General features: G+C 37.6%; 1 protein-coding gene and 1 pseudogene across 1 annotated transcript; both read left to right on the top strand.

Moving 5' to 3' along the window:
• Positions 1-616: 616 nt before the first annotated feature.
• On the top strand, positions 617-1249 carry LOC118855854 (small ubiquitin-related modifier 2-like; the record flags this gene model as incomplete). Its single annotated transcript, XM_036765882.1, has 1 exon — positions 617-1249. A coding segment is annotated over one exon (462 nt), but the record flags the coding sequence as incomplete, so codon positions are not given.
• A 5879-nt stretch (positions 1250-7128) lies between these two features.
• LOC118857602 overlaps positions 7129-25168 on the top strand; it is an 87077-nt pseudogene continuing 69037 nt past the window's right edge.

Genomic DNA, 25168 nt, shown 5'->3' with positions numbered 1-25168 from the left:
AAAGAAGGAAGGAAAGATGCAGAAAGGGAAGGAAAAAAGAGGGTAGGAAGAAGAAGGATAGGGAAGGAGAGAGGGAGGAAGGAAAGCAGAAAAGAGGGAAGGAAAGAGAGGGAACAAGAAGGCAGATTCTGGTTCTTCAGAATGGATATTCTATGATTCCCTGAAGCAGAATGCTCCTGTGAAAAGAGCTCTTCTTGAAGAAGCTTTTTATCTAATCTTCCTCATTCTTAGTGCTTTCTTGTTCCTTAAATTATCCTTTGCCTACATATCTGTGTGCATATTTATATCCTTCAAGTAGAATGTAAGCTCCTTGAGGACACAGGCTCATGTTTATTTTGTTTTTGTATCCTCATCACTTCATGTGGTAGCCCAATGCTTTGCATATGGCAGATGTTGAATGGATGCTTGCTGGATTGTTTTGGATTGCTGGATGGGCATAAACCTAGGATTGTCTTGTCTCTGTCAATAACCAGACTAGATACTCTTTCCCTGTGTCCATTTCACATATATAAAATAAGAATAGCTCTTCCTCCTCCTCCTCCTCTTCTTCCTCCTCCTCCTCGTCCTCCTCCTCTTCGTCCTCCTCCTCCTTCTCCTTCTCCTCCTCCACCTCCTCCTCCTCCTTTTTCTTCTCCTCGTCTTCCTCACCATCATCACCATCATCTTCCTCCTTCTCCTCCTGCTCCTGCTCCTGCTGCTGCTGCTGCTGCTTCTCCCCCGGTTCCCTTGGAGCGGACCATCCTGGTGCCTCTTTTGTGAAGCAGCGGCTGAGGAGACCTCGGGACTCGCCATGGCCGACGAAAAGCCGAAGGAAGGAGTCAAGACTGAAAACAACGACCACATTAATTTGAAGGTGGCAGGGCAAGATGGTTCAGTGGTGCAATTTAAGATTAAGAGGCACACACCACTTAGTAAACTAATGAAAGCCTATTGTGAACGACAGGGTTTGTCAATGAGGCAGATCAGATTCCGATTTGATGGGCAACCAATCAATGAAACAGACACACCTGCAAAGTTGGAAATGGAGGATGAAGATACAATTGATGTATTCCAGCAGCAGACAGGAGGTGCTTACTAAAAAGAATCTACAACTCTTCTCCAGAACTGTGCTCCCAAGAAAAACAATACATTCACAATTAGAAACCAAGATTTGGTTCATCCACATCCTGACTACGGCAGTATAGTTTTCTCTCTTCTTTGATTCCCTTCCCCCGTTCCTTTATTGTACATAAAGTAACTGGTGTATGTGCACAGGCATAATGCGTATTTTTTTTAACTAAATGGTCGATGGTATGTTTTGATCAACATCAAATGGAGATGGGGAGGGGAAAAAACAAACTGGTTCTGTGAAAATACCCCTTTTCTCCATTAGTGGCATGCTCATTCAACTTTTATCTTTATATTCCAGTAAGTTATTTTGCTCTCACTGTTTAACAACAAAAAAAACCCACAAAAAATCCTTGCATACCTTGTTTGATTGGATAATTTCAATGTTTTTCTTTTATCATTGTAAAACCAAGGACGATTTTATAACTTTTTTGTACGTAGCTGTTACATGTAGGGCAATCTCTGTCTCTCAGTAGGGATAAATTACTATAAAGAAATTGATCCTAGATAGTTTTCCCTTCAAGTCAAACATCTTGTTGTTTAAATAAACTTCTTGTTTAAAATAAAAAATAAAATAAAATAAGAATAAAAGTAGTTAAAGACCTCAGATTTTTCATGAGAAAAAAAATTAATGTAAATGAGATTTTCAAAGGCTAAAATGTTCTACAAGAGTAGGCTATAAAACAGTGTGGTACAAAGGAAAGAGTACTGGCTCTGGAGTAAGGGGTGCAGGTTCAGATCCCACCTTTGCACCTTACTACCTTCATGGCCTTGGGAAAGTCACTTAAAATCTCTGAACTTCAGTGTCTTCATCTGTAAAACGAAGGGGGGAGGGGGCAGAGCAGGGTAAAAGCAGGGACTTGCTCGAGGTCTCCTCCAGATCCCTCCAAATACCTATAAAAATGACTCCAAACAAATTCTAGAGCAGCTGAATCCACAAAATGACAGAGTGAAACAAATTTCCAGCCCAAAACAACCTGGAAGGTCAACAGGAAAGCTCTCTTACACCAGTCTGAGAGAAGAGCACAGTTCAGCGAGGGCTTATGCTGTCACAGACAGGGCTGGAGCAGGGCTCAGGGCACAGAATCACTGGCCACTGTGGCAGTTTCTAACTTCTCAACCCACAAATGGCAAAGACAACTTAGAAAGTCAGTAAGAAAGGTTGGTCAGACCTGGGTGAGAGAAGAGCATAATCTGGCTCCAGCCTCAGGGCAGCAGTGACAGCAGCAGTGGCTGCTTCTGGAGCTCTCAGCCCACAGATGGTGGGAGGATTGAGCAGCTAATAAGAGGGGGATTGCAGGGATCTCTTTGGTGGCTCTAAGGCAGGATTCTTTTGCTTTGCTTGTGCTTGGATCTGGGTTTCAGTTTTGGGTGGCAGTCCTGGGGTGAGGAGGAGTGCTGGCAAGGCAGAGATTGTGGTAGCAGTAGAGAGGGAATTGTCCTCACAGTTCCAAGGCAGAAAAGAGTGCTTGTGGTCATGCACAGACCAGAGCACAAACCAGGAGAGGAGTAAACACCTCTCCTTTGATCATACAACCCTGGAAGAACTGAAAATTTACAAGTCCCTGGAAGTATCTCTGAAAACAGCTACGGAAAACCACTGAAGCTTGGGACAGTTTGCCCTCCACCCTGTAAGTAGAGCCCTACCTTAACAAAGATCTAAAAAGTCAAGTAATTGGCTGTAAAACGAAGGGGTTGGATTTGGTAGGCTCTGTGATCCCTTTCAACTCCAGATCTATGACCTCTAGACCCACATGTATGGCTTTAGACAAATCACTTAACCCTGTTGGCCTGGTTTCCTCATCTGTAAAATGAGGCATTTGAACTGCATGACCTCTAAGGTTTCTTCAGCTCAAAACCATGTCCCTGTGATCTATGATCCTATTGCCTTGCAAAATTTGCCCTTAGTAGCTATATCCCAAACCATCTTCGTGGAACTTCAGTATTAGAGAGGTGCTTCTTTCATGGATCTTAAAAATAATGACCTTGCCTAGTAAACATTTCCTGATAGTTATGCTGAGATGCTCGTGAGACCATCAGTTACTGTGCTGGCATCGTACAACCCTAGCCAAGGGCACTTTTAAAGATGACACGGCTAGCAGAAATGTATAACTGGCAACAAAATATTCCACTTGAATTAAACATGCATGTGAGAAATTTAAAAATGGAAGTCCCTTTGGTCCCCAGACTCTGATAAATGTCTGATTTTCAATGTCTTCTAATCCTGTGTCAGAAAGTTGTTTTTCCACAAATGTTTCAGATTTCTTGTCATCGTACCAAAAAAAAAGTCATAGCTGCAAGTCTAGAAATTGTTGATTATTTCACAAGGACAAGTCCTTGCGAAACAATCCCAGATTCATGCCAGCTTAGTCTATCAATCTATGTACTTAAAATTATTTAGTTGGGGGTAATAGGCTTCCCCTCTCTCTTTTCTTTCCATCTTAGAGACTGAAATTATCCGTATCTCTTGACAACTGGTAGATATCTGGTATTTCAAGACATATTGTCAGTTGCTATTCACATTTTACCATTTACTAAAGATCTGTTTAGGATCCACTCCAAATTTGAACATAATGTGTGCTTCCTCCTTGGAAAGCAAAGGACTTTTTTCTCATTTCCCCAAATGTCAGTCCTTCTTGCACACATAAGAAAATAATTAAAATTCTTTATTTCTCACTTTTCTCATCAGATGGTGAGAGTACTATATGCAGGTATTGCCCACGAGGGGATTGGGGGTTAAAATTTTATGAGAAAAGGCCTAATAGGGTTAACCAGGTAGTGAGCACTAAATTCTCCTATATACCAGCCTCTGATTTTTATTAGGTCTTCCATGATTCACTGACTAATGACCAAATTATTTTGGAGATAGTTCATAGCAGGTGTCTCTGCCTATATATCACCTTTATATGGTACAAGTATCCTTTCATTTTAACTGCTTTATAGATGAAAATGTTAAGTATAGCTTTCAGGTGCTAATGTACTGTATCTGTTAATGGGGTGGGGAAGGAGTGTCTTCAATGACTCAATATTAACTTTTAATATTTGTTTTATTACTTATGGAAAGGAACTCAGTGAAACTTATGTCCTGTTGATGACAATTCTACCTATTTTTTGAGTTTCTTTAATGGTTTGAGTTTGCCAGGCAGTATAGTTTATATTAGGGTGGCAGGACAAGAAATATGTGCAAAAAACAACAGGATTCCTATGACTAGAAAGCCTACATAGATAGGTCTGTTAATTTCCATACTGTCCAAGAAGACTTTCCATGTTCTCAGATTTGCACATGACAAAAGCTAGAAGCAATAGCCAATGTACTGTAGTCAGAAGTGGCAAGAGAATCAGACTGAATGAAACAGAATAAAATTCAGCAGAGATAAATGTAAAATCTTACTCTTGGGTTAAAAAAATCATACTCAGGATTACAAGATGTAGGAGATGTAGTTAGACAGCAGTTGTTGTGAGAAAGATCTGGGGGACATAACAAACTGCAAGGTCAATATGAGTCAGTAGAATAATGTGGCAGCCCCCCAAAAAAGCTAATGCCATCTTCGGTTGTATTAAGTGGGGCAGAGCTGGCCGACCACATCTAGAATACTGAGTTCAATTCTAATCACCGCAGTTTAAGAAGGAATTAATAATCTGCAGATCATTCCAAGAAAAATAACCAGGACAACGAAGGTCAGTGAATACATGACGTAGGGGAATAGGTCGGAAGAACTGGAGATATTTAATCAGCAGAAGAGAAGATTAGGGTGGGGGCTGGGAGTAGAGAGGTTTGATAGCAGGGTTTCAAGTATTTGAAGGACTAAAATCTGGAAGAGGGATTTGACTTGTCCTGTTTGAACCAGGAGCAATGGGTGTGAATTGCAGAGAGGAAAATTATAGCTTAATGTCAAAGATTTGGACATGACTGAAATGACTAAACAAAAACAATACAGAATGAAATAGAGGAAAGATGACTAATACTGCCCTACGCTGGAAGATAAATGCATCCTTTTTCTCCCTTTAGAGTATCTTCTCATTTGAGAGAACTAGCCATACCTCTCTTAGAATAAACTCATTAATACTAAGAAATATGAACCTAGAACTGTATATACCCTATCAATAAAATCCCAGATGCATCTAACCCAGGATTTTCTTATTCCCTTTTGGGGGGACACTTCGCTATACCACTGCAATTTAATTCTTTAAACATTTATTAAGCCCTTATTATGTGCAAGGCACCATGCTAGGTGCCAAGGTCATGGAACATTCCCTGCTTTTATGGAGCCTGCATTCTGGTTGAGCTCACAACATGTACACCTTATAGATACCTTACTATTTCTCAGAGGTAATAGGACTGTCCCATATGTATAAACTTCTGGTGTGGCTAAACTAATGTGGCCCTGGAAGACTATTCCAGGTTCAAGGACTTTGTGGGTAAGATTGTTATATCCAAGGCTCTATCTATATTGTTACTTACTCATTATTCTTTGGCATGTGTCATCACCAATCAACTTCCTGTAGTATACACAGACTATTCACCAAGACCTGGGGTTCATAGTTAATTAAGCAATTTAATTAGAATAGTAAAACTGTGGTAAAATCAAGAAGCATTAGTTAGACACATGTATCAAAGAATGCAATGTTCCAGTCTTTTCCCAGCTCTGTGAAGGCAAAACCCCTTCCCCATTCACCACCACCCCCAACTTTCAGGTTGAAATTTGTCTTCCTTCTCTACAATTCCCTGGAGGTCATAACAGAGAACCTAGCAATTCAGTATCTTATCTCCAACCTCCCCTCACCTATCCGAACAAGAGCAGAAGACGGAATGTGCTCCACACACACGTAAGGAAGTCACCCCCTTCTTATTTCTACCTAATAGAATCCCTAGATTCCTTTAAAGCCCAGCATAGGTTAGACTTCCTAATTGAGTTTTTTTTTATCATTTTTCTGTCTTTTGAAATGGATAAGAATAGAACAGGATGAGAAGCTATGGATGGCTTAGGAACTGCCCCCACTGGAGAGTACCAGCATTGGCTGGTTCTAGGCATAAATCTATCAATTTGTCTTAAATTGATTTATTCTAAAAAAAGGAAAAGGTATAAAAAGTCTGAATGATCATTACTACCACCAGCCCACATTTGGGATAAGCACCTGAAATGCCAATGAGATGAAAATTAATTAAGGCAAAGTTCAGACAGCACTTAAGTATGAGATGTGACTCATGTTAAACACAGAAAACAGAATAGGAACATAATGAAGTACAAGACATAATTGGAGGAAAATTCTGATTCTTCTGGCTAAAATAGCTACTGGAGAATAACCAGCCATTTACACTCTATGTATCTGACGAGGATCTAGGATTAAGAAAGTCTTTATTCAATTTGTGTATGCTTATGAGCTTTAAATTAAAATAATACAGGGATTTGACATTAGCTTCTTATTAATTCTTATGGACCTTATCAGTGATAGTTTTTTCAATACGAAATATTCAGTTAATCCAATGTTTTTAGTGAAAATGTATTAAACATATTGTTTTGTTTAGACAATTCCATCCCCCCCAACACAAATACACACACACACATACATACACACACTCTGCTACCACCACCACCGCTACAACAATAACAACAACCAAAATGATAATGAGAGATTTATATTTTCTACTATTAAGAGTACTCACAAAATGTTAAGTCATCCTCAGCAAATATTTAATACCAGAAGATAATTGTAAAGTCTCAATTTACTGACATCTCATTACTCTGACAAGGCCCAACTATAGGGTGTTTACGAATACTGTCTCTGGCATTATCATAATAATTAGAACTTAGTGACGATGTCAGAATAAAAGAATGGCTATTTTTTTTCTACTGTCAGCACTCCAAGTGATCCTGGTGCATGTGTCCACACACTAATGGTAATTCACCATGAGTCTCTAAGTCATTAATGTAAATTAGCAAGGGTTACAGCTTCTTCGACACTAATTCTTCAAGGGTTTGGTCACCTGAGAATCCAATGATATGATTTCTAGCAGACGACATGGAGGTATTGATCTTATAAAGTAAACCAAGGCCTGGCCACACAGCACGGTTTGTAATTTGTTTTTCATTTAATGGCAGCATGAGCTTTCTGTTCATTAGATCTTGTACTATCCCAGGGCTCAATCTCTGAGCCTTCCTGCACCTGCTCTTAATGATTATGTTGGACAGAATTGCACTTCTTTGTGAAGAGGCTTGGCCAAAGGGCAGAAGGCTACGTAGTGCAGACATATTGGAAATGCTCACTCTTCTCACCCAGCTACTTCTCTGCCATGAATCCAAAGGTATTTTGAGCATATGTGGTTTCTTTTGTAAACTAGCATCTACCAGTAGTGGTTTTATTCAACTTCATTGGCTGGGAATTCAGGCTCATTCATAGCAATTCTATTTGTAAGTTTCTGTCATCTCAGCTTTCAGGCAGAGAAGAAACAGCTGACAAGTTATAGATGGGTTTAGATATGAGTTCATATTTTTAATTTGCACACAGAATGGGAGGTAACATAGTTTTAGAAGAAGACTGTAAGGATTTTAGGAAAGACATTGACAAGCTGGAGAGGATATGGAGGAGCACCACAAGCATGGTGAGGGGTCATGAGCTTAAGGACCTCTAAAAGGAACTAGAGATCTTTAGCTGCAAGATAAGAAGACTTAGCTAGGACATAATAGGGATTTTCAACTATCTGAAGAGCTATCACCTAGAAGAGGCTAATTCTGTTTTGTTCTAGAAAACAGATGGAGAAGCAATGGATGGAAGTTAGAAAGAGGCTAATCTTGGCTGTGTAAGGAAAGTGTAAGGAAAAACTTCCTAACAGTTAAAGCAACTCAAATAGAATTCATTGTTCTAGGGTTTGGCAGGTTTACCTCTCATTGGAAGTCCGAAAGTAAAGAATGTAGGACCATAGGATCAGATATGTCTTACAGAGTTTGGAGTGGATGGCCATGAAAGTCACTTCCAACTCAGAAATTCTGTGATTATGGGAGAACATGGAGCTGGGACACATATTCAGGTGTCTCCTCTGTCTGAGTGACTGTGAAGAAGTTAAGCTACTGAAACTCTTTGAGCCTCAGTTTCCACCTGTGAAATAAAACTAATAGAATGTTGTAGTAAATAGAGCCTTGGAGTCAGCTAACGAGGCTCAATTCTTGCCTCAGATATAATTGAGAAAGGCTTACAGGGGGAGGGACACCCAAGGTACCTGGATAAACAACAATAGCCCATATTTATAAAGCACTTTACAACTTGGAAAGCATTTTCCTCATGATAATCTCATGAAGCAGTATTTCATTTAGTGTTGTTTTCTAATATGTTTGACCTGTGATTTCATCTGTATAGGGCACTCCTTGTGTGGAGAACCCCCTTCCATCCAGAACAGAGAGTGAACTAATTTAGAACTTAACTTAGTGTCTTAGTTATCAGCAGTTTGGAATTATGCTTTTTTAAAAAAGTTACTAGAAGTGAGTACCCTTTGACCCAGAGATCCCACCACTAGGTGATCATAAGGAGATCAATAGGTAACAAAAAAAGAAAGGTCCCACGTTCAACAAACTATTCATATCAGCACATTTTTTTTGTTATCAAAGAGACCAAGCTAGATAATACATCTAAAGACTTAGCATAATGACTGGCACACAAAAGGCATTTCATAAATGCTTATTCCATACCATGTCTTTCTTAGAACTGGAAACAAAATTTGTGTCTATCACTTGGGGAATGGCTTAATATATTGTGGTACATGAATGTAAAAGAACATAACTGTCTCATAAGAAACAATGTATCTGAAGAATTCTTAGAAGCATGGGAACATAAGTGAATTGATGCAAAATAAAGCAAGCAGAACAGGGAATATTTACAGTGGTTACATGATGTAAACGGACAGGACAACTAAGAAAAAAACCTGAATCCTTGGTACTTCTAATGACCAGTCTTGGCCCTGAAGAAGAGTTGACTAAATGCACTGGCCTCCCTTCTTTTCAGAGATGGGGGACTAAAGGTTTGGGATATTGTATATATTCTTAAACACAGTTGATGAATTGACTAGTTTGTCTGAACTGCTTTTTTCCTCTTCATTCTCTTAAAGAATATATTCAGAAATTAAGGTGATATTTTGAAAAATATCATGTTGTATAATAAGGTCGATGAGTCATTTTTCTGTTTGATTCCTTGTGAACCCATTTGGGTTTTCTTGGCAAAGATACTGGAGTGATTCGCCATTTCCTCCTCCAGCTCATTTTTCAGATGAGGAAACTGAGGCAAATAGGGTTAAGTGAATTGCCCAGGATCACACAACAAGTAATTATCTGAGGCCAGATATAAATTCTGGAAAATGAGTCTTCCTGATGTCAGGCCTAGTACTCTATCCACTGTCACCTAGCTGCTTTCCCCCAAAATGTCATTCTTTTTTTAAAGAACCTAAGATCAATTCCATGCCATGATAAATCTTCAATAGAGACTTTGAATAGAGGCCAGTGACATACTACTGCTATTCATTTGCATATGCTGAGCTTCAGAAAATAGTTGAAAATGGAGCTTTGTTTTCTTTTTGGACTAATTGCTACCTTTATCAAATATTATTTTTTCTCAAACCAAAGAACGTTTCATCTTTGACTATAAATACCAAAGTATTTTTCAAAAGGCCTTTATGTTTGCTTTCCTAATGGAAGTGAAGTTAATAAAATGATGGCTTTGGGGTTCAAACAATAAATAAACCTATCTAAAAAGCAGTTTTAAAAAGAGGTAGAGAGCTGGTTTTAATGTGTATTGAAATTGTGCAAAGACACCCCAACCTTAGTGTGACCAACAAAGACGAGGGGAACAGAGAACAAACTGATGAATAGGAATGGGGAGTATTTACTTCTGCACATTTTTTCTAGGACATTTACTATGTTATTTGTAAAATGATGTTTTTATTTTTTCTCATTGAATCATAGTCTGTAACCTGCTGTATTTTTCTGAGTTATAGAATTATTTGTCCCCGTTCTTTGGAAATTGCAGAATAGTTACAATTCTAAGGGCAGGAATATAGAAGACATTGTAGTGACATGTAAAAAGAAAAGAGAAAAGAAGAAAATGGAAGATGAGTGGGGAAAACAAACAAAATGGACACTAAATCTTTTAGGAGAAAAGGCACAATTATTGAATGATTTATACCTTAAGGAAAAAGAAATAAAAGGGCTCATATATAGACACACAGACATTAAATCATATTTTATATTATGTGATATTATTTGAAATGATATGATGTTATGTTATATTGTATTATACTATATTATATTATATTTATATCATATTTATTATATGTGGGTGCATATATGCACACATATGTATACTGTAAATACACATGCATATGAACATGTGTGTATTGTGTGTGGGCATATACATAACTAGATACATACATATGGATATACATACCTATTTTGTTACATATTGATATAACACACACATATATATCTTCTACACAAATACATACAAATTCATGGATTTATGAATACACATATGCATGCATGTAAACACATATCTGTATATACATATTACCTATATATTTCAAAATAAAGCTCCTTTGAGTCTTATGGGATATGGCAGCTTTTTGCTATGGAAAGAACACCAGACCAGCAAACAGAATACCATTCTAATGTTATATCTTCCATTGATTCATTTTGTGTTCTTTTGCAAGCCACTTAAAATCCTGAGACAGAAAGGCAGTGTAACATATGAAGAGAGCACTGGACTGAACTCAGCAGGACTTGAGTTTGAGTGCTAGTTCTCACTTATCATTTGTGGAATTTTAGGGAAACCACTCAACCCTTCTGAACTTTCATTTCCTCACCTGCAAAATGGGGAGGGGGAAGAAGGTGTGGGGTGGAGCTCGGTACTAGACCTAGCCCTATGTACTTCATAAGACTTTTTTTGAGAAGGGTGCTTTTTAAACCTTAATATTCTTAATGCAAGTTATTATTTTTGCTTATTGGCTTTGTGCCTTAGTTTCCCCTTCTATAAATGATCCTTCCTGTCATCCAACAATGCAGAGCATGTGATAAAGTGGGAAAAGGACTTTTTAAACCAAGCAATGATAATGATTAATTCTTTAAAATTCTTAAATGTACTCTTTAGTTGCCATAAATTTTTGTATTAATATTAGAGCCTAATCCAGAGATTATAAGCAATTTACAGGGGCCGTGGAGAGTAATCTCAGAAGGTAGTAGAAGTACACCAAAACCATCTTAATTTTCCTGCTCAGTGTCTTCCAAAGATGAAAAGTTCATGGAATCCCTTAAAAATGTAGATCAGTCTCTGAAAATATTTAATTGTGAAGCATTTTGGAATTACTTTCACAACCCCAGCCTCCCATAATAAAAGATTTTGTATTCCTTCTCAGAACTATAACTACAATGAGCTGATCCTTGGATGTCACCATCTGGGTGATGCTTCCTGCCTACACTGCCCTTATCATCCTTGACAATCATACCCTGTCCTGAGGTCCACTTTCCTCATCACTGCTAAAACCTCTCCACATTTAGCATTCTTCTAACTCCTTGTCAGCAGTGCCTCAGGATCTGGGTCCATAATAACGGGACCTTCCTCTGGTCCAGCTTCACCCAACAAGGATAGGCTTTCCTTTGTATGTCCATAACACACCATACTCTCTCCTAATCGACTTCCCTGGTGTAACAACAATGTTGCTAGCAGGTGCTGTGGGGGTGTAAGACCAATAACGCCAGCACACAGAAAGGTTGTGGTTCTTTGATCTGCTTTTCTAAGGAAAGCAATGTTAATGGGTTAACAATCTCACTTTAATAAAATACATATATAATTCACTTAGTTCAGGGGGAAAAGCCAGCACCCTGAGCTTCAGAGCAAATACAAACAGAAATTACAAACAGAAAATATCAAAATAACACAAACCAGTAGACAGGCTTCTAGCTTTCTGTCCAACATCTCAGTACATAGTTACCAGGGAAGCACTAACATCTGGGTTTTCAATCCGGGGTGGGGGGTGTGCCTTGACAATGGCTACTCAGAGTCTTGTGTTGTCAAATCACACAATGCTCTTCCAGTGAGTGAGAGCCCCAAACAAAATGCTAACCTCTGAGTTTCTATACCCTGTTCAGGGTCAAAGGGCATCATAACCATGCCCCTCCAACCTATGTGAATTAGGCTTTCCCTTGACATAAGCAGGTCATCAAAGTCTTCCAATTTAATCAAAGAAACAAAGGCCAGGCTCACCAAAGACACTTGATTACTTAAGTGCTCCAAAAAGAAATGTATAAAAAGTCCCACCCTGCTTAACATTGCACCTGGGCACCAGAATCTCTAGTAATAGCTCTTTTCATTCTTCAGCTGAAAAACAAGAAATTATTTATTTTAACACAAACTACTGGAGAATGCTAATTTTTTCTGTTATTGCGTGTTTCTTTAGGCTAAGTAAATGATGTTCCATGGTTATTCCTCATAGGAAGCTTCCCCCGAAATCACCACATTGATCTTTTTTTTTTTTTGCATGTCTGTTTCTTTGATTCAATCCAACATCATATTCTCAATCTATTCTAGGACCTTATGTAGCTTGATAATAGTTATTTTTATAAGTGGAATATTTCTTTCTTTAAATTAAGTTAAATTTATTTTTGTTACATTTTAAGTTCTAAACTGCCTCCCTCCTCACTCCAAACTAAAGAAGGCTACCACTTGATACATACATGTATACATACATACACATGTACATACAAATATACGTACACATTTGTGTATGTGCATACTTCTGTTTACCAGTTCTTTTTCTGGAAGTGGATAGCATCTTCATAGGTCCTTTGTAGTTGATTTGAATATTTATAATACTCAGAATAGCATAGTTATTAACAGTTACTCTTTGAAAAATATTATTGTCCATGAGAAATATTTCAAGAGCTAGGTATTTACATCCATTTCTTTAAGCTTCTTCAAATGGTTGTAAGTACCCAGCTCTTGATAAATTAAATTTGTGTTTTGAAGTAATGAAAAACTACATTTTGCATAGGAAATATTATCTTTACCTTCTTAATTGTGTAACCTTAGGCAAGTCATTATAGCCTCTTTGAGGCTATTTCCTCAAATGTAAATTGAAGGGATGGAGCTAGATGGTCTCTTCAGTCTTTCAGCTCTAATATGAAATCATCCTGACTCTCCTATGAGCTTCGAAGCAGATTAAATGTAAGATTCCTTCTATCTGGTAGCAAATAAAAGATTTGAGACTTGTGCATACCTTCAGGCCCTTAATAGTTTTGGAAATTATTTCTGAAGCCAAGTGTGGGATTTAGAAATTTCTATACCATGTTGTTAACAAATACTAGAAACCTTCCTTGAGCGTAGCTAAGATTTTTCCATTAATCTATACACTGGGATGTTTGCTGCTGAACATGCAAGAAATAAATGGGAAGGACTCCCACTGGAACTTCATGAGAGCGAGGGATATAAATCACCCACAAATACAGAGTTGACCACAAAGATATGACTTCTTGACATTCCCCCTAAATTCTCAGAACTGCCAAGGGATTTAGCCAGACAGCCCCCACTGACTTTAATGAAGCTAAATTCCCATGCAGCACTATGGGTAATGTGGATTCTCCTGCACGAAACTCAGCACTGATTATGTAAAACATCAGTCAGCACCTTGATATCAGTGCATGTTTTACAGCTTGGTTTTGTCTGGATTTTCTTGTCATCACATTCTGGGCCAGTATTTAGTATCCACCTGCTTTCATCGATTGTCTCCTCTATTCATAATTCTTGATCCAATGGAATCAGAGTACAGGAGTTCACCAGATTGTGCTGTCCCCCTCCCTCCCAATACACAAACCCTTCAAGGTAAAAATATATATAGTGTCTCTTAAATTGGGTATTTTTATATACTAATTCTATCACCTAGACAAGGCATTTAGCCTCATTAGGCCTCAGTTTTCCCATGTGTAAAATGAGAGGGATTAGGTAAGATGACCTTTAAGGTCCTTTCTAGCTCAAAATCTCCTCTTAGTTAATTAGCACATTTATGGTGAAATTTTCCTTTATTTTGCCCCACCCTCTACATGTGTGGAAGGTACAAATGGTCCTGTGGAAAAAGCCCTCACTATGGGAGCAGAAGACTTTGGCCTTTGACACTCCTTATATGACATTGGGCAAGTCTTCTTCTCTGGGTGGGACTCAGTTTCCTCATCTGTAGAAGGACAGGGTTGGACTAGATGGCCATTGGGTTCCCTTCCTACTCTAGATTCATATCTAATCACTGTCACTTCTCTACTCACTCCTGCACCCAAACCTAGAAATGGAAGAATTAGGGAAGAGATGAGATCCCACTCAGCATTTCTCTTTGTGAATGAAACTCCTCATCTTACAGAACCTCAGGTAATGGGGCAGACATTTGCCTTATCAGTTCTCCCTTGATGAGTTATTTTCACCAGGCTGCTAGACAAAGCCAAGATAGCCAATGCTTTCGCCATGATTCATTCCACTTCCTTCTTCAAGTCCAGCTGAGGTTTGGGAATACAGGCTTTCGACTGTACACATTCTTACTATTCGGATCAGAATATATGCCTTCTATGATGCCATAAGCTTTTAAATATCATGTGCATTTTAAAGAGTAAGGTTAGAATGGAGGCAGGGAGTTGTCAACAAATTTTCCCTAGAATTCCCTAGAATTCTTCCCTTTTTCCCCAGGTACCTTGGGAGCTACTGAGTCGATGGGGAATGGAAATCCTGCTTATCTTCATCAGAGAGATACTTGCAGTCTCATCAAGCAGGAATTAATCTTCCATTCCTCCCAATATTATGTCTTTTAAGGATTACATGAACCAAAATGACATCCAGAAAGGGGAAAGGGAATTATATTGGAAATAAGGAGATCTGAATTGTCATCCTGGCACTAACAGTATGACCTGCCACTGGAAAGGCAAAGTCACTTCCTGTCCCTAAAACTGTTTCCTCATCTGAATTATGAATTATTTCCATAGAACTGGAGAAATGCACCTAGGTAGTACAGTGGACTCCTAGACCCAGAGTCAGGAAAACCTGGATTCAAATCTAGCCTCAGATACTTAGCAACCTCAGGAAAGTCCCTTAACCTTCCTCCCTCCCTCCTTCTCTTCCTTCCTTCTTTCCTTATGCCTTCCCTTTTTCTCTTCCTTCTTCTTCCTCCCTTCCTTCCTCTCTTCCTTCTTCCTTTACTTCCCTTTTCTCTCCCTCCCTTCCTTTTTCTCCCTTTCTTTCTTCCTTCCTTTTTTCTTTCCTCCCTCCTTCCTTCTTTCTTTTCTTCTTTCCACCCACCTTCCTTTTATTCCTTCTTCCTTCCTTCTGTATGTCATATCATTTGATCCTCAAAACAACCCTATGAAAAGGCATGAACAAGGATTATTATCTAAATTACATAGAGAAGAAACTAAAACTTAAAGAAGGATGATCTACTCAGGGTTGCAGAACTAGTAATTTCCAGTGTTAGTACTTGAAGGCAGGCCTCCTACACTGTAGTGTAAATGGGAAAAATGATGCCCCCAGAATCAGATGATTAGAATGAAACCTCATGTCTCTTGATAACAATCTCTTTGAACCTCCATGTGTTCATCCGTAAAGTGGGTCTACTAACACCTTGACTGCCTAGGTCACACGTTTGTCTGTGTTACGGGACTTCTTTTGGGAAAGCATATTGCAAACCTTAAAGGCTTATGGAAACATCAGCTATTTTTGCTCTAACTCCAAATTCAGTGGTCTTTACAATTATGTACCACAGCTGCCTCTGAGTAAATAATAGTAATCAAGCCAGTAGGCTTTTTTTTATATTCCTATCAAGAGAGATACATATAATCAAGCCAACCTAATTCTGTAGCATCAAAATGAAATGAATCCTTTTAGTCTCTGAGATAAAATAAAAATTCCTTGGCCAGCTCTCAAAGTTTTCCCATACCTTTGCAGTCTTCTTTCACATTATTTCCCTTCATAAGGTCAGAATTCCAGCCTTTTGTTGTTTCTTCAACCTTACGTTCCATCTCCTGCCTCCATGCACTTGTATAAGGCATTTTTCATACCTGGAATGCACCCATCATAGAACTATATTGGGTCAATGGCAGAAGGGCATCTCAGTCTTCTAACTCAATCCAGTGCCCTTTCCATTCTCTGATTAGTTAGTGAGGGGAATGTGATCTATGAAAATCCATGGGAGCTATCCCTAAGGATTCATGTAGATCCTAAGGTAAATGAAATGATGCACCATTTTCACCTCAAATTTTTATGAAGGTGAAGTTAATATCAGGAAAACCTTGGAAAAGAAAATGCAGCTACAAAATAGCACCATGCACTCTGAAAAGTGTGTGGGGAAAAGGCAGTGGTAAATAAACCTATTTGCTTTGCTGGTGGTTGGAGGCAGCTACCCTGAGGGGACTACTCAGTATCCAAGAAGCATGGGACCAAAGCAGTCTCACTAACCCACCATGCCCTATTGATGCCTTTTAACAGAGCCTTCTGGAACACCCCATTATGTCTGAAGTTGTCATCTCCTCATTTTCTTCCTATGTGCACTTCTTGTACTAAGTCCCCTCATGATACCACCTCCTTCTTGCCTCTTATGAGTAGCTACTGCCCAGATCTCCTACAGGGTTATTCTAGAGACTAGAATCATGTCTAGCTTGCCAGACTACAAGATAAATTTATTCTTGAACCTTTTATGATGCCTTCCCAAGCTACCCCGTATAGGATTGCCCTACAAAGGAAGTGCTACTTCTTCGTGGGATTTATTTTTTCCAGTGTGTGTGTTTAAAAAGTCTTGTAGAATTCATGCAGACTTCTGCAAATCACTCTGCCAAGTTATTTGACCTCTTCCTAGCTCCTGTGAGTTCTATCCATGCCAGGTCTTTTCTAAGTAGACAGCCAGGCACACCAAACTAGAGGCTTTGTGATGAGGCCAAGTGTCCACCAGGGACTAGTGTGAGACCATCAAATAAATAATGTTCATCTGTGACCAGCAATAGATCTGAAGCCACGTCTCCAGAAGTGAGAAGTTTATTCACTGGTCTAGGGCCCCACTTTAAAAAAAATTCTCCTAACTTGCTAATGTACTTTGTTCTGAGAACTAAAGAAAGAGTTCTGTTGTTAGAGGTTAGGATACAGTTTGGATTCAGTCAACTGGTTAATAAGTTTGTCATTAAAAAGAATTTTTAAAAAGTAGACTAGGAAATTCTAGTAAGAGTTTGTTAAATAATTTTAAATACTTTAGAATTACTTCACAATATCTTACTTAAAAAAAAAGATGAGTCCTCTGTGGAAGATCTTATTAGTAGAGTCCTTGAAGCAAGTGGTATAAAATGGCTTTTTCATTACTTCAAAGGCAATATTAAAAGACCATGAAATTCAGAGCTCCCAGTTTTATCACAGATATTTTTATGTCAGGATTTAAGCATTTTCCTACTAGATATTCTTCTAACAACTGGAGTTTTATAGAAAATAATTGATGTAATTTGTCTAGATCATAGTATGATTATTAAAATGATAAGTATAAATTAAACAGATATTCTAAATTGAAGATATTCATATCAGATGAGTAGAAAGTGTGATTATAATTAAATGAGTAAAGTGTATAATCTGTATTGGGAGTGTGCTTTCAACCCATTAGGAAGATAAAACATGATTATTTGCTAGAATATAAACTGTCACAAAAATTCTTCTGCCTATTTTCTTCTGTTCACTGTCTCAGAGCAAAAAGAAAATGTGTAATTGGTATTTTCCTTCATCCTTAAAAATGGCAGTGATGTTTTCTATAGACTATATGAGTGAGACAATAGTATCTTGGAACAGAGGTAGAAGAAGAGAAAGGATAGAGCAGCAAATGAGAAGTGATCCAGAGGTCTGAGCATCTTAGCATTTTACTGTTGTACACTTGCTTATGCTCAATTCAACAAATTCGATTCAATTCAAACTTATTAAGTGTCTGTTTTTTGTATGGCTTTGGGATGCATATAAATACATTAAATAGCAGAGTGGCTTGCATGCATTATGCATTATGTATAAATGAATGCAATATACAAGATATATAAATGCTGAACACATGACACCTTTAGCCAGATAGTTGCCAGTCTTCTTTCATTGTTTTTATTACTATAAAGAAGAAAAAGGAGAGAAAGGTGCCCACTAAGCATTCACAGTCTTAGGAACTACTTGGCTTTTTTTACTAGTCTCAGTAATAAGTATAGAACAATTTGAAAATAACCACAAACCTAAGGCAAAATACAACTTATGAGAAATTAATAGTCAAAATAAACAAAAATCCCCATAGACAAATGGAAAAAAATGATATGATTTGTTTTTCTACTGGGGCTTGGGAGAGCTTCCTTTTATCCATTCTTTTTTGTTTACTTCTTTTTTCCCCTTTTAATTTAGTTTGATGGCTTTTCAGTCTATTCTTATTTCCAGGCCTAGATTTCTTCCTTCTTTCATTGGTTTGCTCATTATTTTCTCTCCATTTCTATTTAATGTTTTTAATACAAAGTTATAGTCTGATGCTTATTTATGTCTCCATTCCCATAAAATTAATCCTTTTTTTCATAGTTTAAGTCCACTGAAGACTCATAAAAATAAGATTATTTGTAAATTATTTTGAACATAGCTGAGAGGGATTTTTTTAAAAAAAAGTTTTCCTTTATCAAGTGACTGTTATTGTGCTTAGCACATAATATGAATCATAATCAATAAGCATATATTAATTGCTTATTGGATGAGCAGTGAATGCGACTGATTGGAGTTCATCACCTACCGAGGAAAAACTGATTTCCTTGAGGTCAAACCTCTTTCAGCTTTAAACCCATGATTCTGGGATCCATGATGTTTCAAGTCAACAAAATTCAATTTGCCAAACATTAAGTATCTTCTATGCACCAGGTACCGTGGCCACATATATGTCTCACTTGTAAAATCATCAAAACAAAACATAGGTATTAAATATAGATAGGGCAGAGATATCAGAGGCCTTTTAGTCTCATTTAACCAGTGAGGAACCTGAGGTCCAGGTATTTTAATTGATTTGCCCAAGGTCACATAGATAAAACCTGTTAGATGTTGTGTCAGATATAGGATTTGAACACAGGTCTCCTGCAGCATTGCCAATACTCTATTTACTACACTATAGGAGCAGGGTTGTACTGGTAAATAATTAACAATTAGGTCTCCAGGGGGAAAGGTGTGTGCACCAAACCCTACTGAGTTTAATCTGTATTATTGATGATTTATCCATTACTTCTTAAATTCTAGACAATGACAAAACGATCAATCAAGCTCTGATTTGTAGTGCTTGATAATTTTCAAAAATTTAACAATCAACCCTTGTAAGTTGGTTTGAGCTGGCTCTGGCTTATTCCTACATTGGAGATATTATTGATTTTTGTTAGATCTGGAAGGGAAGGGATCTTATAGAATACTTAGCCAAGTTCTACTTCATTTTATAAATGAGAAAACGGTCCCAGAAAAGCAAAGCAATATAATAACTTGGCCAAGGTCACTCTTCACATGTACTGGTAGAACCTTCTGATTCCCAATCTGGCACTTTTGTTGTTTTGTAAGTAACTTGTCCTTTGAGGAAATTATCTTTTATAGTTTTGAATTCTAAATTATTTGCTTGGCTTACATATTCCTTATTTTAAGCCCCCTCCCCACTTCGGCCTTGGATAATACCAGTTTTCTTAATCATGTGAATTTTATAAAAATGAAATACATTCTGAGTAAATTGTGTGTGTATGTAAGTACATATGTAGGAGTGTCATAATAGTATACAGGTGATAATCAACTAATTTCATGAGTAACTGATTATTAATTTTAGCCAAAAAAATGTCTTTGGGTAGCAAATAAATATTACTGAATGTAAAATGAATGGCAAAATGAATTACTGAATGAAAAATGTAATGGCAAAAATATTGAGACAATCCTCTCCTTCAGAGGAAAAATGGGCCACAAATCTTAAAGATCCTGAAGGAGAACTGTTAGCCTTTTATATTTGTTTGTTTTAAAGGTGATGGGTGAAGCAGGATGCTTCATAAAGAAGTCCAACATCAAGACTTAATACTTTCTATATTTCCCAAAACTCTCTGACAAACTGACTTGGATGTGATCCCTGTCTTGTATCTATGAAAAGATATTCCAGAGTACATCTTTCAGTGAGCAGATGGATTGAGGAAAGTAGACGCCTTTTTAAAAAGGTAGAAAAAATTAGGATTAATGAAGATTAAATAACCATTCAACAGAATGACAGAAAAATGACAGTGAGATATTTTTTTTTCTTTTTGTACTATACAGACTATGGAGATGAGAGCTCTGGCTATACCACTACAAAAAACCTCTTCGTAGTTTAAGCTCTTATAACTGCAAAAATGCTAAGAGAACTCACAGTAGACTTCTATGAAAAGTACCTAGGACTGGAGTCTACAATAGTTTATCCTAGCAGTTACATATTTAGGTGCCCTATGAAAGGATAGATAAGTATATGATTGGGACATAATTAATACATCAGTATTATACAATGGAATAAACATTAGTTCTGGGACCAGAAAACCTAGTTTCACATCTCATCACTGATACTACCTGTGTGACCTTGGATAAGTCCATTAACCTTCCTAGATCACAGTTTTCTCATCTGTAAAATAAGGAAGTTGAACTAGAAGGCTTCTGTGGTCCCTATCATCTATTGATTTATGATATAGAAGATATAGATTTATGAGGAAGTCTTTAAGTACTCGCATGATGCTAAGTGCTAAGGACAAAAATTGAAAAGCAAGATAGTCATCCTTGTCAAGGCCTAGTAGCCCTAAGAGTACGACTGTGAGGTCAGTGAAAAGGCCCTGGGGGTCTTTAGGTTATCTCAGTATGTTGGATCTCCTGGCCCTCCCAGATAGGTTTTGGTAGCAAGTTTCCCATCCCCAATGAGATCTACAAAATCTGTTAGCCAACCATATACATTATTAACTGATAGACAAATATTGTTGAAAAAATGCTGTCAGATTGCCAGTTTCCTCTTAAAAATTACTAAAACGTGCAAAGATCTTGAGAGCCTATTATGAGAAACACCATAGCAGTTTTGAGTAGGGGGCTATATTATAACAACATACTGCCTTCTGCTTTATTTCATTGAATTATTTTTAAAGACATGTAATGAAATAAGATTATTATAGAGCAAGTAGTTTTCCAGTGTTGAATATGCTCCAAAAAGAATTGTGGAATTTGCCTGTTGTATTGGACACTGCCAACCAGAGCAATTTTGATGTTCAGAAGGAATTATATAAGCAAAATAGGAAAGACTTCCCACATGATTAGAGGAGAAAAAACATAGTTAAATATCTGTCAAGAATTTAAAAGCTCTCAGCACCAATATTATCAGAGGAAATTTGAAAACTTGAAATAGCGGTATTTGCAGATTGCACAATACAATTAAGCATTTAAATGATTTGGTGAATGCATTCCATATTGAATCTTCATAATTATTTTTAAGAAATCTAGATTTTTTTCATTAAGATGCTGTCATTCATTTTGGGGAGTAGGTGTTCATCAGAGACTCAAATAAGCATGTATTTGTGTTACTGCTTAAATGATGTTTCTGGTCATTAGAAATGCACCCAATTTCATAGAATCATGCTTTAGAAAATTTAACTGGGAAGAACCTTAGAGATCATATTGCTCATTCCCTTCACTTTTACAGGGGAAGATACTAATTTCTCTAATATTTCCACCTATGACAAAGTAAGATTTGAAACCAATTTCCCAGAGAAGGAAAGTGACTTGCCCAGGGTGGGAGAGCCAGGTCTATAAACCATGTCTTTTAGCTCCTGATCCAATGCTCTTTTCCTCTATGCAATTCAGTCTTAAAGCTCCATGAGTACCTTGTTCTAACACTAATGTTTGAACACATATTTTCAGGAAAGTGAAATCTTATATATTTTATAGTTTAAATAATCATAATAGTGATTTAATTTAATTTCTACAAGGACTTTCTTTGCAAATTAAAGATGTTTTAAATCAGTTGACCAATATCCTATTCAGCAAATATTTAAGTGCCTTCTATGTACAGAACCCTCTACTAGGCTCAAAGACAAGCTATTTAGTTTCAACATGATATTATACCACTCCTCATGGAACTTAGAGTCCAGTAGTTGGACAAGACATATATACAAATGGCTACAATTCACAATATTATATAATAAATGCAAAAAGGAGAAAAGAGGGAAAATATTTATTAACTATGTTCCAGGCCCTTTACAAATATTATCTCATTTGATCCTCACAATGACCCTGGGAGGTAGGTGTTATTATTGTCCCAATTTTACAATTGAGGAAACTGAGGCATACAGATGTTAAGTGACTTGCCCAGAGTTACACAGCTAACAAGTGTCTGAGGCCAGATTTAACTCAGATCTTCCTGACTCAAAGGCCACCACTCAATCCACTGCACCACCTAGCTGCCTCATGAGGAAGTTATGGAAGAATGTTTTGCCTGTATCAGAAAATAAAACAAAGCTGCTATGTGAGATGGAGAGGAAAGATGTTATCACTGATTCGGGAATGAGAAAGATGAAGATCAGAGAAGGCATCATTGAGAAAGCAGTATTTGAGTTAGATGTTAAAAGTTGAGTAGGAATTCAGTAGGTAAAGAGGAATGTTTCGGAGTTGGAGTCACCATGATTGGTTAACTGATTGGATTGAGTTTGAGGTGCCATTTGGATATCCAGTTAGAGATTGCAGGAGGTAGCTGATATGGTTGTATAGCTGAAAAAAGAATCAGAGCTGCACATATAAATTTAGGAGTTATCTGGACAGAGCTGGTAGGAGATAGAATAGGAGTGAATGGTGCTGCCAAAGGAGAGAATGTAAAAAAAAAGAAGACAAGATGGCCATGGACAGAAACTTAGGGAGACCTTACCTTAAAACACCTGGAAAATGACAAGAATTCGGCAAAGGAGAAAGAAACAAACCTATTTGAAAGGGAGGAGGAAAACAAAGTCAATATGGTATCTTAGGAGCCAAAGGAGGAATGAATATGCAATAGGAGGGAATGCTTAATAGTGTCAAAAGTTGCAGTGAAATCAAGGACTATGAGATGTGAAAACAGCTATGGTGAGATTAGAGAGTCATGGTTGATGTTTCAGAGAACAATTTTGGAAGGGCAACAGGCAGTTGAAAAGAAAGTAATTAGTATGGCTTATAATGTAGACAACTTCTTAAAGAATTTCAGCAGTGAAGGAAAGAGAGATGAGATGGTATTTGAATGGAGAAAAATGAAAGACTTGTTTTTTAATTGGGGAGACTTCAGCATTTTTGTAGCCAGATGGGAAGGCACTACTAACAGGAGAGAGTTTACAGTTTGGTGGGGAGGGGCACTAGGTTGGGTGGGGTATAGTCCTGGAGGAAGCTACAGGCAACAAGATTTAAGGTACATGATGAGTGCCTTGGTAATGAACCTTAATGATGATGTGTTCTGTGACCCATGTCAAAGTGACAATGCAAGGACGCGTTTAGGAATGGAGAGAGTTGAGGGAGCTCCCTCTGAATATCCTCAGTCTCCTCAAGGAAGTATTAGGTTAAGTGTAAATGTAGACTTCAGAAGAAGAGGAAGAAGTATCAAGCAACAATGAGGGCCAGCTGAAGTTGTGTACCAAAAAATTTTAATGGGAGTAGTTCATTAGATTGTGTGACTGTTTTAGTAGGTACCCAATGATATGATTGCATGAGGAGCAGAGAAATTTGATGATGAAAATTATCCAGATAATTGCCTAAGTGCAAGGTGTCCCAAAAGTCTTGGTGCAGTTTTAAGCTTAACAGGCTTAGTAAGATTAAAACTGCGCTAAGACTTTTTGGGACACCCTCTATAAGCATGTTTTCCATATGGCTAATACTTGGGAGATGGAGAAGGGTGATGGTAGAAGCCAAGATGAAAAGGATGAATCCTAACCTTCTCAGTGACATAGGAACTGATCCTTTCTCAATGGCCACATGTCTATACTATTTACATACCTTATCTTGGCCTCATATCTGAAACTGAACTCAATTTCTCCACCAAATCCAGCTTCCCTTCCTGCCTTCCTTGTCGCTGCCCACCATCATTTTTAAATCTTCCTCAAAACCTTGGAGTCCTTTAATTCATCCCTTTCCTTTGTCCCCCTCCCCCAACCAATTAGTCCTCAAGGCCTATTCAAAATATTTCCTGCATTTATCCCTCCATCTCTATTCTCTCTGTCTCCACCTTAGTCTATGTCAATACTTTCTTCCTCACACGTGGATTACTGTAATAGCAAATCTCCCTGAATCCAGACTCTCCCTCCTCTAATATAGCCCAAATACTGCTGCTACTCTAATATCTCTTAAATATTGCTTTCATTTCCAAGCTCCAAAATCTTCAAAGGCTCTCTACTTCCTACCATATTATTTCTAAAGGATTCCGCCTTTCTCTTAAGGCCTTCCATGTTTTCCCCTATCCAAATTATATCTACTACTGCTCAACATGTATCATATGCTATAATTAAGTATATCTTCTTTGTGGCCCATGAACTTGCCATGTTCATTCCTGTGTAAAGGCAGCATGGTGTCTGAATAGAGGACCTGGGAAGGCATTTATTTCTCCTCATGGAGAACATAGGAAGTCTGTTTCTGGGAGAATCATAAATGTGTGTAAGGGTGCCTTGGAGAGGTTCTGGAGCATGTGTAGATACACTCTAATTGGTTCATGTCAGCTAACTATATGTTTTTTTAATTTGTTTATTTTTAGTTTACAACATTCAGTTCTACAAGCTTTTGAGTTCCAAATTTTCTCCCCTTCTATCCCTTCTCCCCAAGACCCCATGCAATTTGATATAGGCTCTACATATACATTCACATTAAACGTATTTTCACACTAATCATGTTGCAAAGAATTAGAACCAATGGAATGAACTATGAGAAAGAAGAAACAAAACAAAAAAGAGGAAGAGCAAATAGTATTCTTTGATCTGCATTCAGACTCCATAATTCTTTCTCTAGATGTGGATTGCATTTTCCCATCAGGAGTCTTTTGGAGTTATCT

Source organism: Trichosurus vulpecula, chromosome 7 (genome assembly GCF_011100635.1).
Source record: "Trichosurus vulpecula isolate mTriVul1 chromosome 7, mTriVul1.pri, whole genome shotgun sequence".
NCBI lineage: Eukaryota > Metazoa > Chordata > Mammalia > Diprotodontia > Phalangeridae > Trichosurus > Trichosurus vulpecula.
This window is presented reverse-complemented; position numbering and strand designations above follow the sequence as displayed.